The 14852-nt window shown below is 41.2% G+C and overlaps 3 protein-coding genes across 3 annotated transcripts; all 3 read right to left on the bottom strand.

Annotated features, from left to right (window-relative positions):
* Window positions 1-3552: 3552 nt before the first annotated feature.
* Window positions 3553-4166, bottom strand: LOC124636432 (keratin, type I cytoskeletal 9-like). The gene is made up of 2 exons (XM_047172522.1): window positions 4128-4166; window positions 3553-4059 (listed from the first exon to the last, which is right to left on the bottom strand). Exons 1-2 carry the CDS (start codon window positions 4137-4139, stop codon window positions 3622-3624), a joined length of 450 nt encoding a protein of 149 aa, XP_047028478.1. The 5' UTR covers window positions 4140-4166; the 3' UTR covers window positions 3553-3621.
* A 3695-nt stretch (window positions 4167-7861) lies between these two features.
* On the bottom strand, window positions 7862-8447 carry LOC124636433 (chorion class B protein L11-like). The gene is made up of 2 exons (XM_047172523.1): window positions 8400-8447; window positions 7862-8331 (listed from the first exon to the last, which is right to left on the bottom strand). Exons 1-2 carry the CDS (start codon window positions 8409-8411, stop codon window positions 7933-7935), a joined length of 411 nt encoding a protein of 136 aa, XP_047028479.1. The 5' UTR covers window positions 8412-8447; the 3' UTR covers window positions 7862-7932.
* Window positions 8448-12836: 4389 nt separating this feature from the next.
* LOC124636696 (endochitinase A-like) lies at window positions 12837-14546 on the bottom strand. Its single transcript, XM_047172858.1, has 2 exons — window positions 14532-14546; window positions 12837-14464 (listed from the first exon to the last, which is right to left on the bottom strand). The coding sequence occupies exons 1-2, from the start codon at window positions 14544-14546 to the stop codon at window positions 12854-12856; spliced, it is 1626 nt and encodes a 541-aa protein (XP_047028814.1). The 3' UTR covers window positions 12837-12853.
* Between the last annotated feature and the right edge of the window lie 306 nt (window positions 14547-14852).

The following is a 14852-nucleotide window of genomic DNA, read 5'->3' as shown; positions in this document are numbered from 1 at the left end:
CGATATCGATCTTTGTAACACTAGTATTGTTAAACTTAAAAAGACTCTGTGTGATTACTTCTTTAATCATGTTCAGTAGTAACTAGCATGCATTTAATTGTATAATTTTATTTTTTAAATTTAGGTTTGTATTGTTAAGTAGCTTACTATTGTTCATCTTACTTGTGAAAACTTGTAATTGGCGATATCTCACTTATAATAATTAACTATTGTATTACCTAGCTGTAAGTTTTCCTAAAAATGTAAAATAAAATAAAATAAAATAAAATTAATCTAGGTATTGGAATAGGTAATTAATTGCGACCGCGAGAAAACATTGAAAATTGCGTAAAATGCTTGTGTGATGATAGTATAAATAATGTAGCATTTGCTGTCGATACATAACATGTGCATACATTAACATTGAGTAACAGTTCAACTTGACTTTGCGTACACGCGTGTGAGATGCACTAGTTTGTGCCTCACTGTGACCTCCGGCGAACGCATCGCGGTGGCATATATTTTGGGTCATGGTTATCCATTTATCTAAGAATTTAACTACTTCCCGTAACCCGGATACTTAAAATATAGACTATAATTATCGTATGCAGAGTAAAACCTGTTTAAAATCGAATTTCATAATAAATAGTTCAGCCGTTTACTGTGAAAGTAAAAGTAACAAACATAGTCAAAATCGCTTGTGATAGTCAGATGTTACCTTTTTCTTTGTTTTTTTCTAAAGGAGGATTCGCTCCATGCCTGTCAAATATTTTTCATCCCACCATCTCGGAAAGAGTAGTTTTACCCTTTGATATCTGAGCGCAAAAGCCGTTTTTATCCTATAGAGCGGCAAAGTGATTTGAATTTAGAACATTCACACATCGTGACAATCTTGATAAGACTTTTCAAACAAATACATATTAAACAAATAAAATACTGCTTAAAATAATTATTCAACTAATTAAGTGATTTTTATTATTGTTTTTACATAGATTTTTAACCTCGTTTCATTTTTAAGCTGAGTTTTCAAATAAATGAACTTTAATAGGTCCTTCTTTTTAAATTGATACTCATATGTGCGCGCCATTTTGTTTTTTTGCATTTAGAAATTTCCTCGATGAGGTGGGATGAAAAGTTACGTGTTGCACTCGAGTGCAAAGATTTTTCACCTTGTGCTCTTTTGATTCCCTCGCTATCGCTCAGGATTCTAATTATTAAAACACTCGCTACGCTCGTGTTTCAATTTTAGAATCCTTCGCTTGCTCGGTCATCAAAATTGAGCCCGCGGTTAAAAAGCAATTTGCACTCTTGTATAACAAATAACTATTACTTTATTAATGTAATGGTATTGCACTTAGGTAGCCTAGTGGGCAGGTTATTCCTGTGTAGTAAGTATTTATAGTACTTTAAGTTTGTTTTAGTAAGGGCTTTGAATATATTGACATTTATTTATTTTTTCATTTCACCTTATCACTAACATTACAGACAAAATTAAATAAAAAACACATAACCCTCTTTGATATACGGGTAATAAGAAACACATAACAAAATTGAAAAATCTCAAAGTAGGCACCGCTCCATACTTGCTTGGCGTAAATATATTAATTAGCGATTATTTTAAATATCCCGGATATTTAAAGTATATAGACTATTATCGTACGCAGAGTTTCACCTGTCTCCAAATCGAATTTTATAATAAATAGTTTAGGCGGTTACAGTTAAAGCAATAATCGTAGTCCATATCGTGTCATATAGCGTTGTAGTCTGATGTTACCTTTCTCTTTGCTCGTACATCTCACAGAGCGTGGCTGTCATTTGAAGAGTCAGAGTCTTCCCAAGCACGGGATATTTATTAGGCAACATGGACAACATAAATGCGTGGACACTGTGTTATGGCTCCATCTAACACAGAGGTACTAGGTAGGCGTCATTCTGATGGCGACATTTTATCCTTTGACGCATCTTATCCAAGTATATATCTCAAGAAACATGTACTGTGAGGTTAATCCCACCCAAAACAAAAATGTGAAAGACTGCCAAGTTCGATAATATGGGAATGCTTCGCCTATAAAAGAAGTGAGATCTGAATAAGTACCAAGTTCCATACACATACCTCAGTTAAAAATAGTTACTTTTTAATGATGTTACTTGGCAAGTTTTCACACACCTTGTTATAAACCTACTAAACGCATGAATCAAGTATTTAATTTTCTATTAAAACTTGCCAAGTAACATCATTAAAAAGTAACTATTTTTAACTGAGGTATGTGTATGGAACTTGGTACTTATTCAGATCTCACTTCTTTTATAGGCGAAGCATTCCCATATTATCGAACTTGGCAGTCTTTCACATTTTTGTTTTGGGTGGGATTTCATTTATTTTTGTAAGGTTGTTTATTTTATTTTTTTCTTATGATGAAGTTAGTTAAAGAAATGTCTCATTTATACTATCTTTCTGATTTTTTAATATGCACTATGTTTCTTACAAAGAAATGAACTAGATTAACTAAATGGACTAGATCTACCAACTGACTGACATGACATGTTATCATATATTATGTTCGTGGATCAAAGTTACACATTCGTTATTTTCGAAAGTGATTCACACTTGGCCGTTTTCAGATTTTTACTTTACTTTGACTAAATACAAACCTTTGTAACGAATTTCAGATCGGTACGACCATTCGAAGATATATTATATAAATATAGATAAATTTAGTTCGTTTTAGTTGCTTAGGGGTATACATTTACACCGGGTATAAAACACCTTAATTATTTTGAAACCGACTCACACTTGGCCATTTTCAGATTTTTCCCTTTACCTTGACATAAAGACCTACCTTCATGCCAAATTTCAAGTCAATACGACCATTGGAAGTGGTCTAGGTTTTTGATGAGTTAGTCAGTCAGTCAGTCAGTGAGTGTATAGTAAAAATAGCGATTTTCTGACGTCAATATCTCAAGACCTACAATAGGTATATTAATGAAATTTTGTATTTTAGATAAGTGAGGGGGTCTCAACAAATACTAGAAATTTGATATGCGTAAATAAAATAGATTTTGAGTTACAGGGGGGTCGAATTTGGCCCGAAATGGTTCGTGTAATATAACCCACGGCCGGTGTGTCGCTTTTTTTGCTCGAACTTGGTGGACACACTGCCGTGTGTCTAGATAACAATGGCGTCCAGACTGAAATCTGGCGCAGCACCCTTATTGAAATGCTCTTCCCTAATTCAAAGCTCTCCGATGCACGACTGTATCCACACCCACAGCACACAGCGACACACAGCGATTTCAGATGTGATGAGTATCTATGGGAGTATACTTTTCACACGCGACATACATGTATGCCTGCGCTGACCTCGAATGATTTGGACTAAAATGAAGACGACAAATGTTTATCTTGACAGAAGTTAGCATACAGTCATATTCATTTTTAATAAGCTTCGGAAAGATTTGAAATATGTATACTGAACCACATCGCCATTTTATTTGTTGTATACTTTATAAGTTGTTTCACTTTTTGTTGAGCCTGAAATTATCTTCATACATAGCCAGGAGGTACTAAAGAAAATGTTGGGGTAGAATTAAATATTTTATTTACAATTTGTACATTAACTAGAGAGTCGGTGACTAGAGTGTTCACCACCAGCCGGAGCCGCCGTGTCCGCCGGAGGAGTAGCCGCCGGAGGAGTAGCCCGAGGAGTAGCCGATGGAGCCGGAGGAGTAGCCGCCGCCGAGGGAGCCGCCGTACCCGCCGGAGACGGGCACGACCTGCTTGACGGTGACCACCTGCGGCTCGGAGACGATCTTGCGCACGTTGACCACCTGCGGCACGATGACCTCGCGTTGCACGTTCACCACCTTGTTGACGGCGACCACCTGGGCAGCGGGCGCGGAGTAGCCACCGGAGTAGCCGCCGGAGAGGCCGCCGGAGTAGCCGCCGGACAGGCCGCCGGAGTAGCCGCCGGACAGGCCGCCGGAGTAGCCGCCCAGGGAGCCGCTCCAGCCGCTGCTGTAGCCGCGCTTCTCGCGCACCGCGGCGCTCGCCGCCACCGCCACCAGCGCGCACAGGACGATCTGGAACAGAGTTACATGCTGAGCACTGCACCGCACACTGCGCACCACACGCCACACACTCTACTCACGAAGGCTTTCATGTTGACTGGCTTGTTGCTGCGTCTGTGCTGCCGAGCGCTCGCCGCCGCGCTATATACTCGCGCGCAGCCACGCTTGCGCAAGGGCATCCGCAGACAGTGCGGCGCGCGAGGCGATCTCCGTCCCGCGAGTGTAATGCTTCATTTGTTTATTAGCTCTTCCTTATTCATGAAGAACAATTACTGTTACAATCATCTCAGTTTAGTTATTTGTTGACTAGTGGACTTACCTATTTTTACAATTGATATCGTTTAACTTATCATGTTACAATTTGTTCATTGGTTAACTAGTACTCTTACCTTACGATTTTCTGTTTCTGTTCCCTTATTATGAGTACCTAGCAAAAGTTTGTGTGAAGAGGAGCGAAGTAATATTATCATCTTGCACATAACCATTTTATTTAGACTCGGTGCAATGTGTCATGTGCTTCCATATTCTTACTCCCTGTATTTGAATTCATCTCGTATGTAACATTCTAGTGTAACATGTATCTCGTATGTAACATTCTAGTGTAACATGTATCTCGTATGTAACATTCTAGTGTAACATGTATCTCGTATGTAACATTCTAGTGGGGTTTGTAGTAAAATCCGAAAAAAAAAATACTTGTAGCTAAGTAACAGCAAACCCTACGCTTAATCCAGTGAGTTAATCCTGATATAATTTTTATCAGCCGTTGCAGGACTTGTAATCTGATAACCAGTTTTATCAACTAGTTTGTATAGATTGAGTTAGGCCGAGCTTTTAAGTACAAGGAGATCTTTTAGCTTATAAGTGTTAGCATATAACCTGTATTCTTCATATAAACCAAAATACAATAAGTTTCAAATATGTGTCTAGTAGAAAACATTCGGTGTGGTTTTGTTTACTTCCCACTTATATCACAATTAATTCAGTGACTGTGTGACAGTTACTTCTGAATACCATCGTTTACTAGATCTGAAATAGGTGCGTACCATCCAACGTAAGATAAGAAGATAAGCTTTAAATGAACTTGTCAAATAGACCACTGTGATTAGTAATAAGTTAGAATTTTAATAAGTACCGTTTTAGTTGTATTTCATAGTTTAGTTACCCTAGTAGTTTTTATCGCAGCAACATACAGGAAGTAGTGAAGGGCGGGAACTTCGGTGGCTGCCTATGTATTTATATTCTGATTTTCAATAAGTCCGGATTTTCAGCCTGGTTTGACAATTAGTTTTGATGAAAGAAGAGTGCAGTAAAAGTAACTGTTTGTAGGTAAGCTTTTTTATTAACCGACTTCCCAAAAAGGAGGAGGCTCTCAATTCGTCGGGAGTTTTTTTTTGTGTATGTTTTTTTTTTGTGTGTGAGTCGTGGTGGCCTAGTGGGTAAAGAACCAGCCTCTCGAGTATGAGGGTGTGGGTTCGATTCCAGGTCAGGCAAGTACCAATGCAACTTTTCTAAGTTTGTATGTACTTTCTAAGTATATCTTAGACACCAATGGCTGATAAAAAAGGTGAAGGAAAACATCTTGAGGAAACCTGGACTATATAGTCTGAAATCACCAACCCGCATTGAGCAAGCGTGGTGATTAATGCTCAATCCTTCTCCGTGTGAGAGGAGGCCTGTGCCCAGCAGTGGGACGATAAAAAGGCTGTAACAATGTTCACCGATTACTCGAATACGCCTGGACCGATTTGCTAATTTTTCTTTTGTTTGATAGGGTTCACTTCTCAGGAGGTCCCATAAAGATCAGGTCAGGATCTGATGATGGAAACCCTGAGAAAGTGTAAACAGCCTCGTGTTTGGGCTTTTATTATTCGTATTGACGAGACCTTTACAACAGTGAAGGTTTGGAGCTGACCTGATGATGGAGACCAGAGAGGGTCGGGGGAACTGAATACGTAAACTACCTCGTGTTCGGGCTTATATTATTAACTTTCCACTTATGCGGAGTGACAACTATGCTCATCACTAAAAAGCTTAAAATAAACAACTTTTTACAAAAAAAACAAAAGCTACTCCCAAAAACACTGAAAGCAACTAAGACTAGCTTTTTTGCTTTTCAGTGTTTTTTTTTGATGTTGTAATAGTACTGTTTATTTTGACTGTCTCGGGGGATGGTTTGAAAGATGTAGGTATACAAAGGGCTCCGGAAGGAATTCCAGAAATCCAGAAGATTTTTGTTAATTAAGGTAACACTCCCATCCGCTATATACACCTACAGCGGGAGGGTGAGGGGGCGATCCGCTCAAAACTATCAATTAAAACCGGCCAAGCGCGGTATCCCATGGGAAACTTCTGGTCGTACCGGGATAATATATTACTATTGGGACGAGTGAAGCTTTCCAACAGTGAAATAATTTGTCATATCGGTTCAGTAAGTAGTTGTCGGGGCCCTTAGGGTACATAAAGCAAACGAACAAATAAATGATTTCTCTTTATTATTCATATTAGTATAGATAGAAGTATAAGTATAGATAAAAGGCAAACACAAGGCAACGAAAATAGTAATTACCTATTTACGCTTCAACAGCAACTTCTAGGAGCTTAGTGGCTAGGATCGAAATTCGTGAACGGCGAAGTCCTGGATTCAAATTAATCTGCTTTGAGATTGCTTTTTTATAAACTTTTGTAATATATCAATATATTGTAAATATTTCAATCCACCTTTTTACCTGTTGCAGATATCAAAATAGAGCCAAAATTTGCTTATTTTGTTCTAGTTTCTGATATTTTTTGTTATAGGGGCAACAAAACTACACCAACTATCACAGTTCATGAGATATAGCCCGGTGACAGGCGGACAGCGAAGTCTAAGAAAAAGGAACGTTCGTTCTGGGCGTTCCGAGAATGCCGGAGATAGGACTAGCCTGTCCTAGTGGCTGGGAGTGCGCCTGCTCGCGACGTGTTGCGAGTTCGACTACTTGCTCTGGTCTGTCCTTATTCACTTTGTTAATTTTTCTTCGGAACGGAAAGAAAGCTGTAAAATTGTACACCATCGAAATGTCGTCCATCTCACAGTCCACGTAGTGACTTTATATATTTTTTTATAAGAGGCGGATGTTAGAAACCTCTAGCCTAGATCTTGTTATGTTGCTAGGACCGTACAATAAGGAATAGAGGTGCCAAGCTAAGAATATTAAATACATTTAAATATCTGCCAGGAACTTACGTTTGCTAGAAAGCTCTTGACAGCATAAATAGGTATGTGCTTATGTAGATCTAATATAGTTATCGGTACGGATAATGAGCTCTCGGCGGAAGAGTGGGGATCGCTTTGCGCGGTACTGTAAAGGCAATAAATCAATCAATCACTTCTTTTGCCTTGCCGATGATTATAACAGACTGATATTTTAACAATCTTGCTCTGATAAAACCCCCATTAGTACTTACACTGAAAACTTTTAGCCGGCCGATAGTTTGATCAGGTATATAAATGTTTTTTAATTGTATGATAGATGAATATTAGTATGCACAATCACATAACAACGATCAGATCTAATAAAACTGTTGTTTTATTAATTCGGTCGACTTTTTTCGACATCTCGCAGTTCAGCCTAGGAAGCTGTTGACTGCTTAACCGGTCAAGTTCCTTGTGGATGCCAAAATTTAAGGTCTCCAGCCGGGGGTAGGCCAACAGTTTAATCTGCACTATTGAACTCAATTTTACTTAGATTGCAACCCAACCCTCTCAAAGTGTGGGATAAAGCAAGGCCTATAAGTTAAGGAAATTATGTATGCTCTCATAAAATAAGAATTATTTTGATTTTAAATATTTTTTTAATTTTCTTATAACTAGATCACATTTTGTACAGTTGGTGACTAGAGTGTTCACCACCAGCCGGAGCCGCCGTGTCCGCCGGAGGAGTAGCCCGAGGAGTAGCCGATGGAGCCGGAGGAGTAGCCGCCGCTGAGGGAGCCGCCGTACCCGCCGGAGACGGGCACGACCTGCTTGACGGTGACCACCTGCGGCTCGGAGACGATCTTGCGCACGTTGACCACCTGCGGCACGATGACCTCGCGCTGCACGTTCACCACCTTGTTGACGGCGACCACCTGGGCAGCGGGCGCGGAGTAGCCACCGGAGTAGCCGCCGGAGAGGCCGCCGGAGTAGCCGCCGGACAGGCCGCCGGAGTAGCCGCCCAGGGAGCCGCTCCAGCCGCTGCTGTAGCCGCGCTTCTCGCGCACCGCGGCGCTCGCCGCCACCGCCACCAGCGCGCACAGGACGATCTGGAACAGAGTTACATGCTGAGCACTGCACCGCACACTGCGCACCACACGCCACACACTCTACTCACGAAGGCTTTCATGTTGACTTGCTTGTTGCTGCGTCTGTGCTGCCGAGCGCTCGCCGCCGCGCTATATACTCGCGCGCAGCCGCGCTTGCGCAATGCGCCGCCGCGAGAGCACACGCAGCGCGTAAGGATTGCTCTGGGCGAGCTTCGGTTCAACGACACTTGCTCATTGATGACACTTGTGTATCGGGACTCAGTTACGTACAACGTGTCTGCCATTTGGTGTAGGGAGACATTGGGTGGTCTATTTTTAATTACTTTAATGATAGGTACCTAAATAAATAGGTGACAGGCTCTCTCGATAATTTTCCACCGTGAAGTAAGCTTTTTCATCAGGAAGTTAGAATTTTAAAGGCACTGGCAAAGGAGTGTTTTTCTTTTGCTCATTAATTGCCTAGCTACATCTTGTAAGACACATGTAAAATATTATGAAATGAAGTGGAACCTGTAGATAGACGAGCAGCTATTACGACAGACGTAACCGGAGGCGCGTCACTCTGACTCATCGCACGGACGCCCACGACTGAACTATATTACTGTGACGTCACAATATGTGTCGCATGCGTTGTTACTTTAAACTTAAGACTTGAACTTTTTTAGACATGAATTACAAAGAGAATATCAGATATCGTATGAGCTTAAATCTTTAAGTGTAAGGGCCTCTTTCACCATCTCAAAGTAAAGCGTTGATTAGTTACTTTCCAATTAACGTTAACTGGCAAGTAAAACTTACGAGTATCTTCTACCAATTTCACAAGCGAATAAAGCTTCGAGTAACTACTTGCCGGTTAAGTGAATGACGTAACAAATCATACGTTACATTCCTTCAAAATTACGTCAACGTTACTCGTCAAACGTCATTGACAGGTTAGCTGTCATTTCATTTCGTGTGGTGTTTTTGTTGGGGTATAATTTAGGCGATCACCAAAATATTTTTAAGACTCTAAGCTGAGGCACCAAATAAAATAAACAACTCCAAAAAAAAATAAATTGACTTTATTAAAAGGGCACTAAAGTATATAATATTATGATCCAAAAAAAAAAAAATAACATCAGAAAAATCGCAAATCTCGCACAAATATTATTTTTGGTTCCCAAAATGGATTAATGGTCAAAAAATTCTATCCAACTAAAAGATTAATATTACTACCAAAATCAAAGTTAGTGACGAAAACGAATCGCTGCAAAACCGACTCCACGTAGTCTTGTCTGCCCTACCCCTGGAGTGCTATTCAAATCCGCGTAGGCGCAGAGGGGCGAGGCGGCCTGCGAGCTGAGGCGCGACGATAAGCTCGCATGGGACCGCCGGAGCCCCGCAGTGCCGGAGCCGTGACAGAAGCCATGCTTGCTGCATGTTTCGTGCTTACATTTTACTACTGAGTTACACACAAATTCATATAACAATAAATAAGCGACGTACGTTTGGGAACCCCAGTATATTAATTGGTATTTGGGAAATATTCTAGCGATCGTTAGCTTTTTTAGTCTAACAAAAATGACCAAATTAGGAGTCATGGTATTACATAATTGGTAACATCTAAGTAGTGACAATATATAATATTTGGTCTAAAGTGTATTTTAAAGGCGTCCATATATTTTTTTAGTAGTCAATAATACGAAAAAATGGTTTTACCTAATAATATTTTTGGAAACGTTATTTGGTGACCATTTATCCATTTTGGTAACCGTTTAGAATTTTTTTGGTAGTAAAATAGGTACTTTTTTGGGTGGTGTTTAAACACAAGCCTTTTTGTTGTGTTTTTTTCGTTTGTCACTTCTTAAGTAGGATCCAGTTGCGAGATACGTCAATGTTAACAGTATGCTTGTTTTTGTTGAAACTGCTTGATTCTTGAAAACAAGACTTGTTTGTTAGATAAGTACTTCTAGGTACCTACTAATGTAGGTTATTGAGAGAACATCGTATTAAATTTTTACATGTAAGGTGTAGAATTAATAAAAATGATTTGATAGATTATCTGTTAGTAAAATCATTAAACTTATTTTATTTTTATGAAAAAAATGATACTCACCTTTGCGTTTTAGAAACTATTTTATGTTTTATTAAGTTATGCACTTGGTTGACTGCAAGCTTTGATAGACGAAATCTAGCCAAAAAATCAGTTTCATCTAAGTCCGTAAAATAATCAACACGGATTTTAAATACAAGCATCCTCGGTATCCGTTGCAAGGTTAAATACACGGATCCTCGGTATCCGTTGCAAGGGTAAATAATCAAATTCATCCGATTGATGATCAATTAAATCAAATAAATCCATTTTCAAACAACAGTTATACAAATTTTCAATAATCTAAACGCTGCGATATTTAACTGTCAAGTAAACACGCTAATCAGTAGAAGACGCGGCAAATAAGTTACTAGTCAGTTTAATCATATGATTAGTGCTACTCGAACATCGTGAAATTGACACGTGCAGTTACGGGTGACTTTAACTGGCGATTAGTCTACTCAATACTTTACTCGAGGGTGGTGAAAGAGGCCCTAAGAGTTGGGTAGGCAGGTATGCCTGTGGGTAGTTTGTTGACCTAAAACATCAAGACATGAGAAGAAGTGTATCTGAGATATTGTACAACAAGTGTATCAGATTGACTGGTAGTAATAAGCGGGGAAATTAAATGTTGCATGTAGTTGGCTGTTGTATTATATTATCAATGAACTCCGTCGGTGTCGGGTGGCAATTACGCAATTAAGCAGAGTTTAATCTAGAGTACAAGCAATTAGTACAAGTCTGAGTATGTTTTTTATTTGTTGCTGAGCGGCGCGGGCGCAGTTGATCAACAGGAGCAACTTACAGGTTGTATTACTTGTATTGCACATGCGCTATGTGTGGTCTCATTTGCAAATATACTGCTCTATTGCATCGGCCGGAATGCCTCCGAGTACAGGCCGACAATTGTGAAATTAATTATAAATAAATAATTTACGGCAAATCTTGATGCATTCCTGGAATTTAATGAGTAACTGTTAGTTGACTCAAATATATAATGATAATAAGAGGGTATTAAAGCAGGTTCGAAGGTTTCCTCGCATCTCACAGTTAGTACATAATGTTTGGTTGTATCACTCGAGGAAGAGAAAGGTTCTGGTAGACGTAGTTAGTGCGTCATCAGTACAGTGATTTTTTCGCTAATGTTTACATTCCCACAGAGGCCTGAATCAGTTCAGTATCAGATTCACCTTCGTCTGTGAGATATACAGCTGTGTGGCAAAGAGGTAGTATGTAGTGTATATTGTCGAGATATTTCGGTTATATCGATTATATTATAATTTACTCTAAATTGCAATTTCAATATTGCTCGTTTTCGAATATTGCTCATTCAATATGTGGATAATTAGTGCACAAAGCTTTTGCCTTTAGCTTTTCATAAACAACAAAAAATCGGCAAAATTAATTATGATGTATAAAAAATATTAATTATACTGTTTAAACATACATGAATTTAAATTAGTATAAATGTAGTGCATCTTTAATGTGGTTTTAAATTGATCTTGTTTTTATATTTAGACCTTGGCGCTCGCGGATAAAAAATATTAAAATACAAAAGCCTCGATCGGTTTGCATACGAGTAACATCGGAGTAGCTAGCCCAAGAACCAGTTTTAATATTAACAACGTTTATTTCAGCACCTTTTCTATAAATAATGAAAATGTTTATTCTGAGTATGTATTTAAATAGGAATCTTATAAGCCCTGGCGCCAGAGAATTAAAGTTTTTTAATACATGTGTGGTGTGATGAAATAGCCATGCATGGGAAGTTCCTATTTTGCAATAATTTGACTATTGTCCAGAAGCTTGTCATCCGCATAGAGAAGGCACGTCACATTCTATCGCATCTGGGTTCACCTACTGTGAACCGACCCCAGCCTAGTTAAAAACAAAGCTTCTAGCTATCTTAACAAATGCATTACAAAAATAATCATGTTAAATTAATCGCATAATTTAAATGAACTCACCTCGTTCGTATGCCCCTCAAATTTTTAAAATTATTATAATATTTTTACATTAATGGGTTTCTAAAGGACTGAATAGCGACCGAAGAATAGAATGAACTCCTCATCTTCCGCACACATAAGCTGGATGATAGAAGTGCAGTGTGCATTCAATATCACACATGTGTGCGTGACCTCTGCGCACGCGACCACGTCACGCGCGAGTTGAAGTTCGTGCGCTTGACCGCCGCCCACGCCGCCCGCGCGCGTAGTGAGGCTTTTACTGAGATAATTGTTTTCAGTAATCATCAATCGGAATCAGTAGGAAATCAGGTAGGGTAGATAATTAGTAGTAAATGAAAATGGGATTAAATAATTTTTTTGTATATTTTATTCATTATTAACATCAGCAATTTATAACCTAGGTATGTAGTAATCATTGCTTAATGTCAGAAAACAAAAAAATAGGTACTAAATAAAGATAAATCCAAATAAATACGAGTTGCATTCACCAGGCGCTGGCGTATGCGGCGCCGTGCTGCGCGGCGACCGAGTGTGCGCGCCGCACCGGCACCGCCAGCCACGGCGCGGTGCTGCTGGGCCAGTAGCTCGCCGCCGCGGCTGCATGCCTCACAGGCACGGACTGGCTCACGTCTGGCAAGTAGCTCGCAGAGGGCGCCGAGGAACTAATAGCTGATGCCGAATTACTAACGGCCGGGCTAGAGTAGCTCACAGTAGGCTTCGAGTACCTGACGATAGGCGCTGAGTGCCTGACCGCGGCCGCTGACTGGCTGACGGATGGCACTGAGTAGCGAACCACGGGCGACGAGGTACTCACAGTGGAAGTCGAGTAACTAACAGCCGGAGAAGAGTAGCTGACAGCGGGTGTTGAGTACCTCACAGCGGGTGCAGAGTAACTCGTTGTCAGCGGCGCATATCTCACCGAGGGAGAAGAGTAGCTGACAGCTGGTGCAGAGTGCCTGACAGCTGGCACTGTGTAACTTGTAGCATATCTTGCTACAGGAGCACTGTAGCTTATGGAAGGAGAAGAATAACTGACAGCGGGTACCGAGTTGCTGACAGCCAGTGAAGAGTAGCTGACAGCTGGTGAAGAGTGGCTCAAAGCTGGTGCAAAGTAACTGGTAGCGTACCTCCCTACAGGAGCACTGTAGCTTTTGGAAGGAGAAGAGTAGCTGACGGCAGGTGACGAGTAGCTGACAGCCGGCGCAGAATGCCTGACAGCTGGCACTGTATAACTTGTGGCGTATCTCGCTACAGGAGCACTATAGCTTATGGAAGGAGAAGAGTAACTGACAGCGGGCGCCGAGACGCTGATAGCAGGTGCAGAGTGCCTCACAGCTGATGCAGAGTAACTGGTAGCGTATCTCGCTACAGAAGCACTGTAGCTTATGGAAGGAAAAGAGTAGCTGACAGCTGGCGAAGACTGCCTCACAGTGGGTTTAGAAAACCGAACCGCTGTGTAACTTGGAGCCAGAGGTGCGTACCTCGTTGCAGGAGCGGAGTATATAACAGACGGCGTCGAGTAGGTAACAGCGGGGGTTGAGTAGTGAACCGCGGATACAGAGGAACTGACAGCTGGTGCCGAGTAACTCGTAGCCAAAGGCGCGTATCTCACGGAGGGAGAAGAGTAGCTAACAGAAGGTGCCGAGTGGCTGATAGCTGGTGCCAAATGACTGACAATGGGTGCCGAATAACTGACAGCGGGTGCCGAGTAACTGATGGCCGGCGCTGAGTAACTGATGGCCGGTGCTGAGTAACTTGAGACGGTAGAAGAGTAACTTGCAGCAGGAGTGGAGTAGCTCACTGCGGGTGCAGAGTAGCCAACAGCTGGGACCGAATTACTAGTTGCCGAGTAACTTGAACCCAGAGACGAGTAGGTTATTGCTGGGGTGGAGTAGCTGACCGCTGGCGCCGCGTGACTGACGGCGGGGGCAGGGGAGCTGACAGCGGGGACCGAGTAGTTCACAGCAGGAGCTGAGTAGCGCACAGCATTGGCGGCGGCGCCGTGCCCGTGGTGTCCGTGGTGTCCGTGCAGGAACCCTCGCTTCTCGCGCACGTGTCCCGCACTCGCCGCGCACGCCAGCACACACACCAGCACCTGTAACAGCTGCCGTTACTCCTCCATCCTCCACATCTCCCACACTCCTCATGTCACACACACTCACCAGGTTCCTCATCATGTTGTCTCTGTGCTGGTCGGCGCTCACTGATGCGTGCTGTCGTCACTACGCACGTATATATGTCACTCTTGTCGTCACGACCTCGTACCGCCCTACGATACGCATCATTATGCTGAATAATATCAAATTTTTAAATATTATTAGGTTTTTTAATTAAAGCTTTTATTTATGGGTTACATTATTATAATATCGGAAGCAAGTTAAAATACTTATAAAGATATGCTAACTGCTCCATAGCTTCTCTTCAGATTTGATTGTATACTGGTAAGCAACTGATCTGGTGGGAACAATCGTAACACAGCAGGT

Source organism: Helicoverpa zea, chromosome 14 (assembly GCF_022581195.2).
Source record: "Helicoverpa zea isolate HzStark_Cry1AcR chromosome 14, ilHelZeax1.1, whole genome shotgun sequence".
NCBI classification, from domain to species: domain Eukaryota; kingdom Metazoa; phylum Arthropoda; class Insecta; order Lepidoptera; family Noctuidae; genus Helicoverpa; species Helicoverpa zea.
Note: the sequence above shows the minus strand (reverse complement) of the source record. Positions and strands in the feature narration are given on the sequence as shown.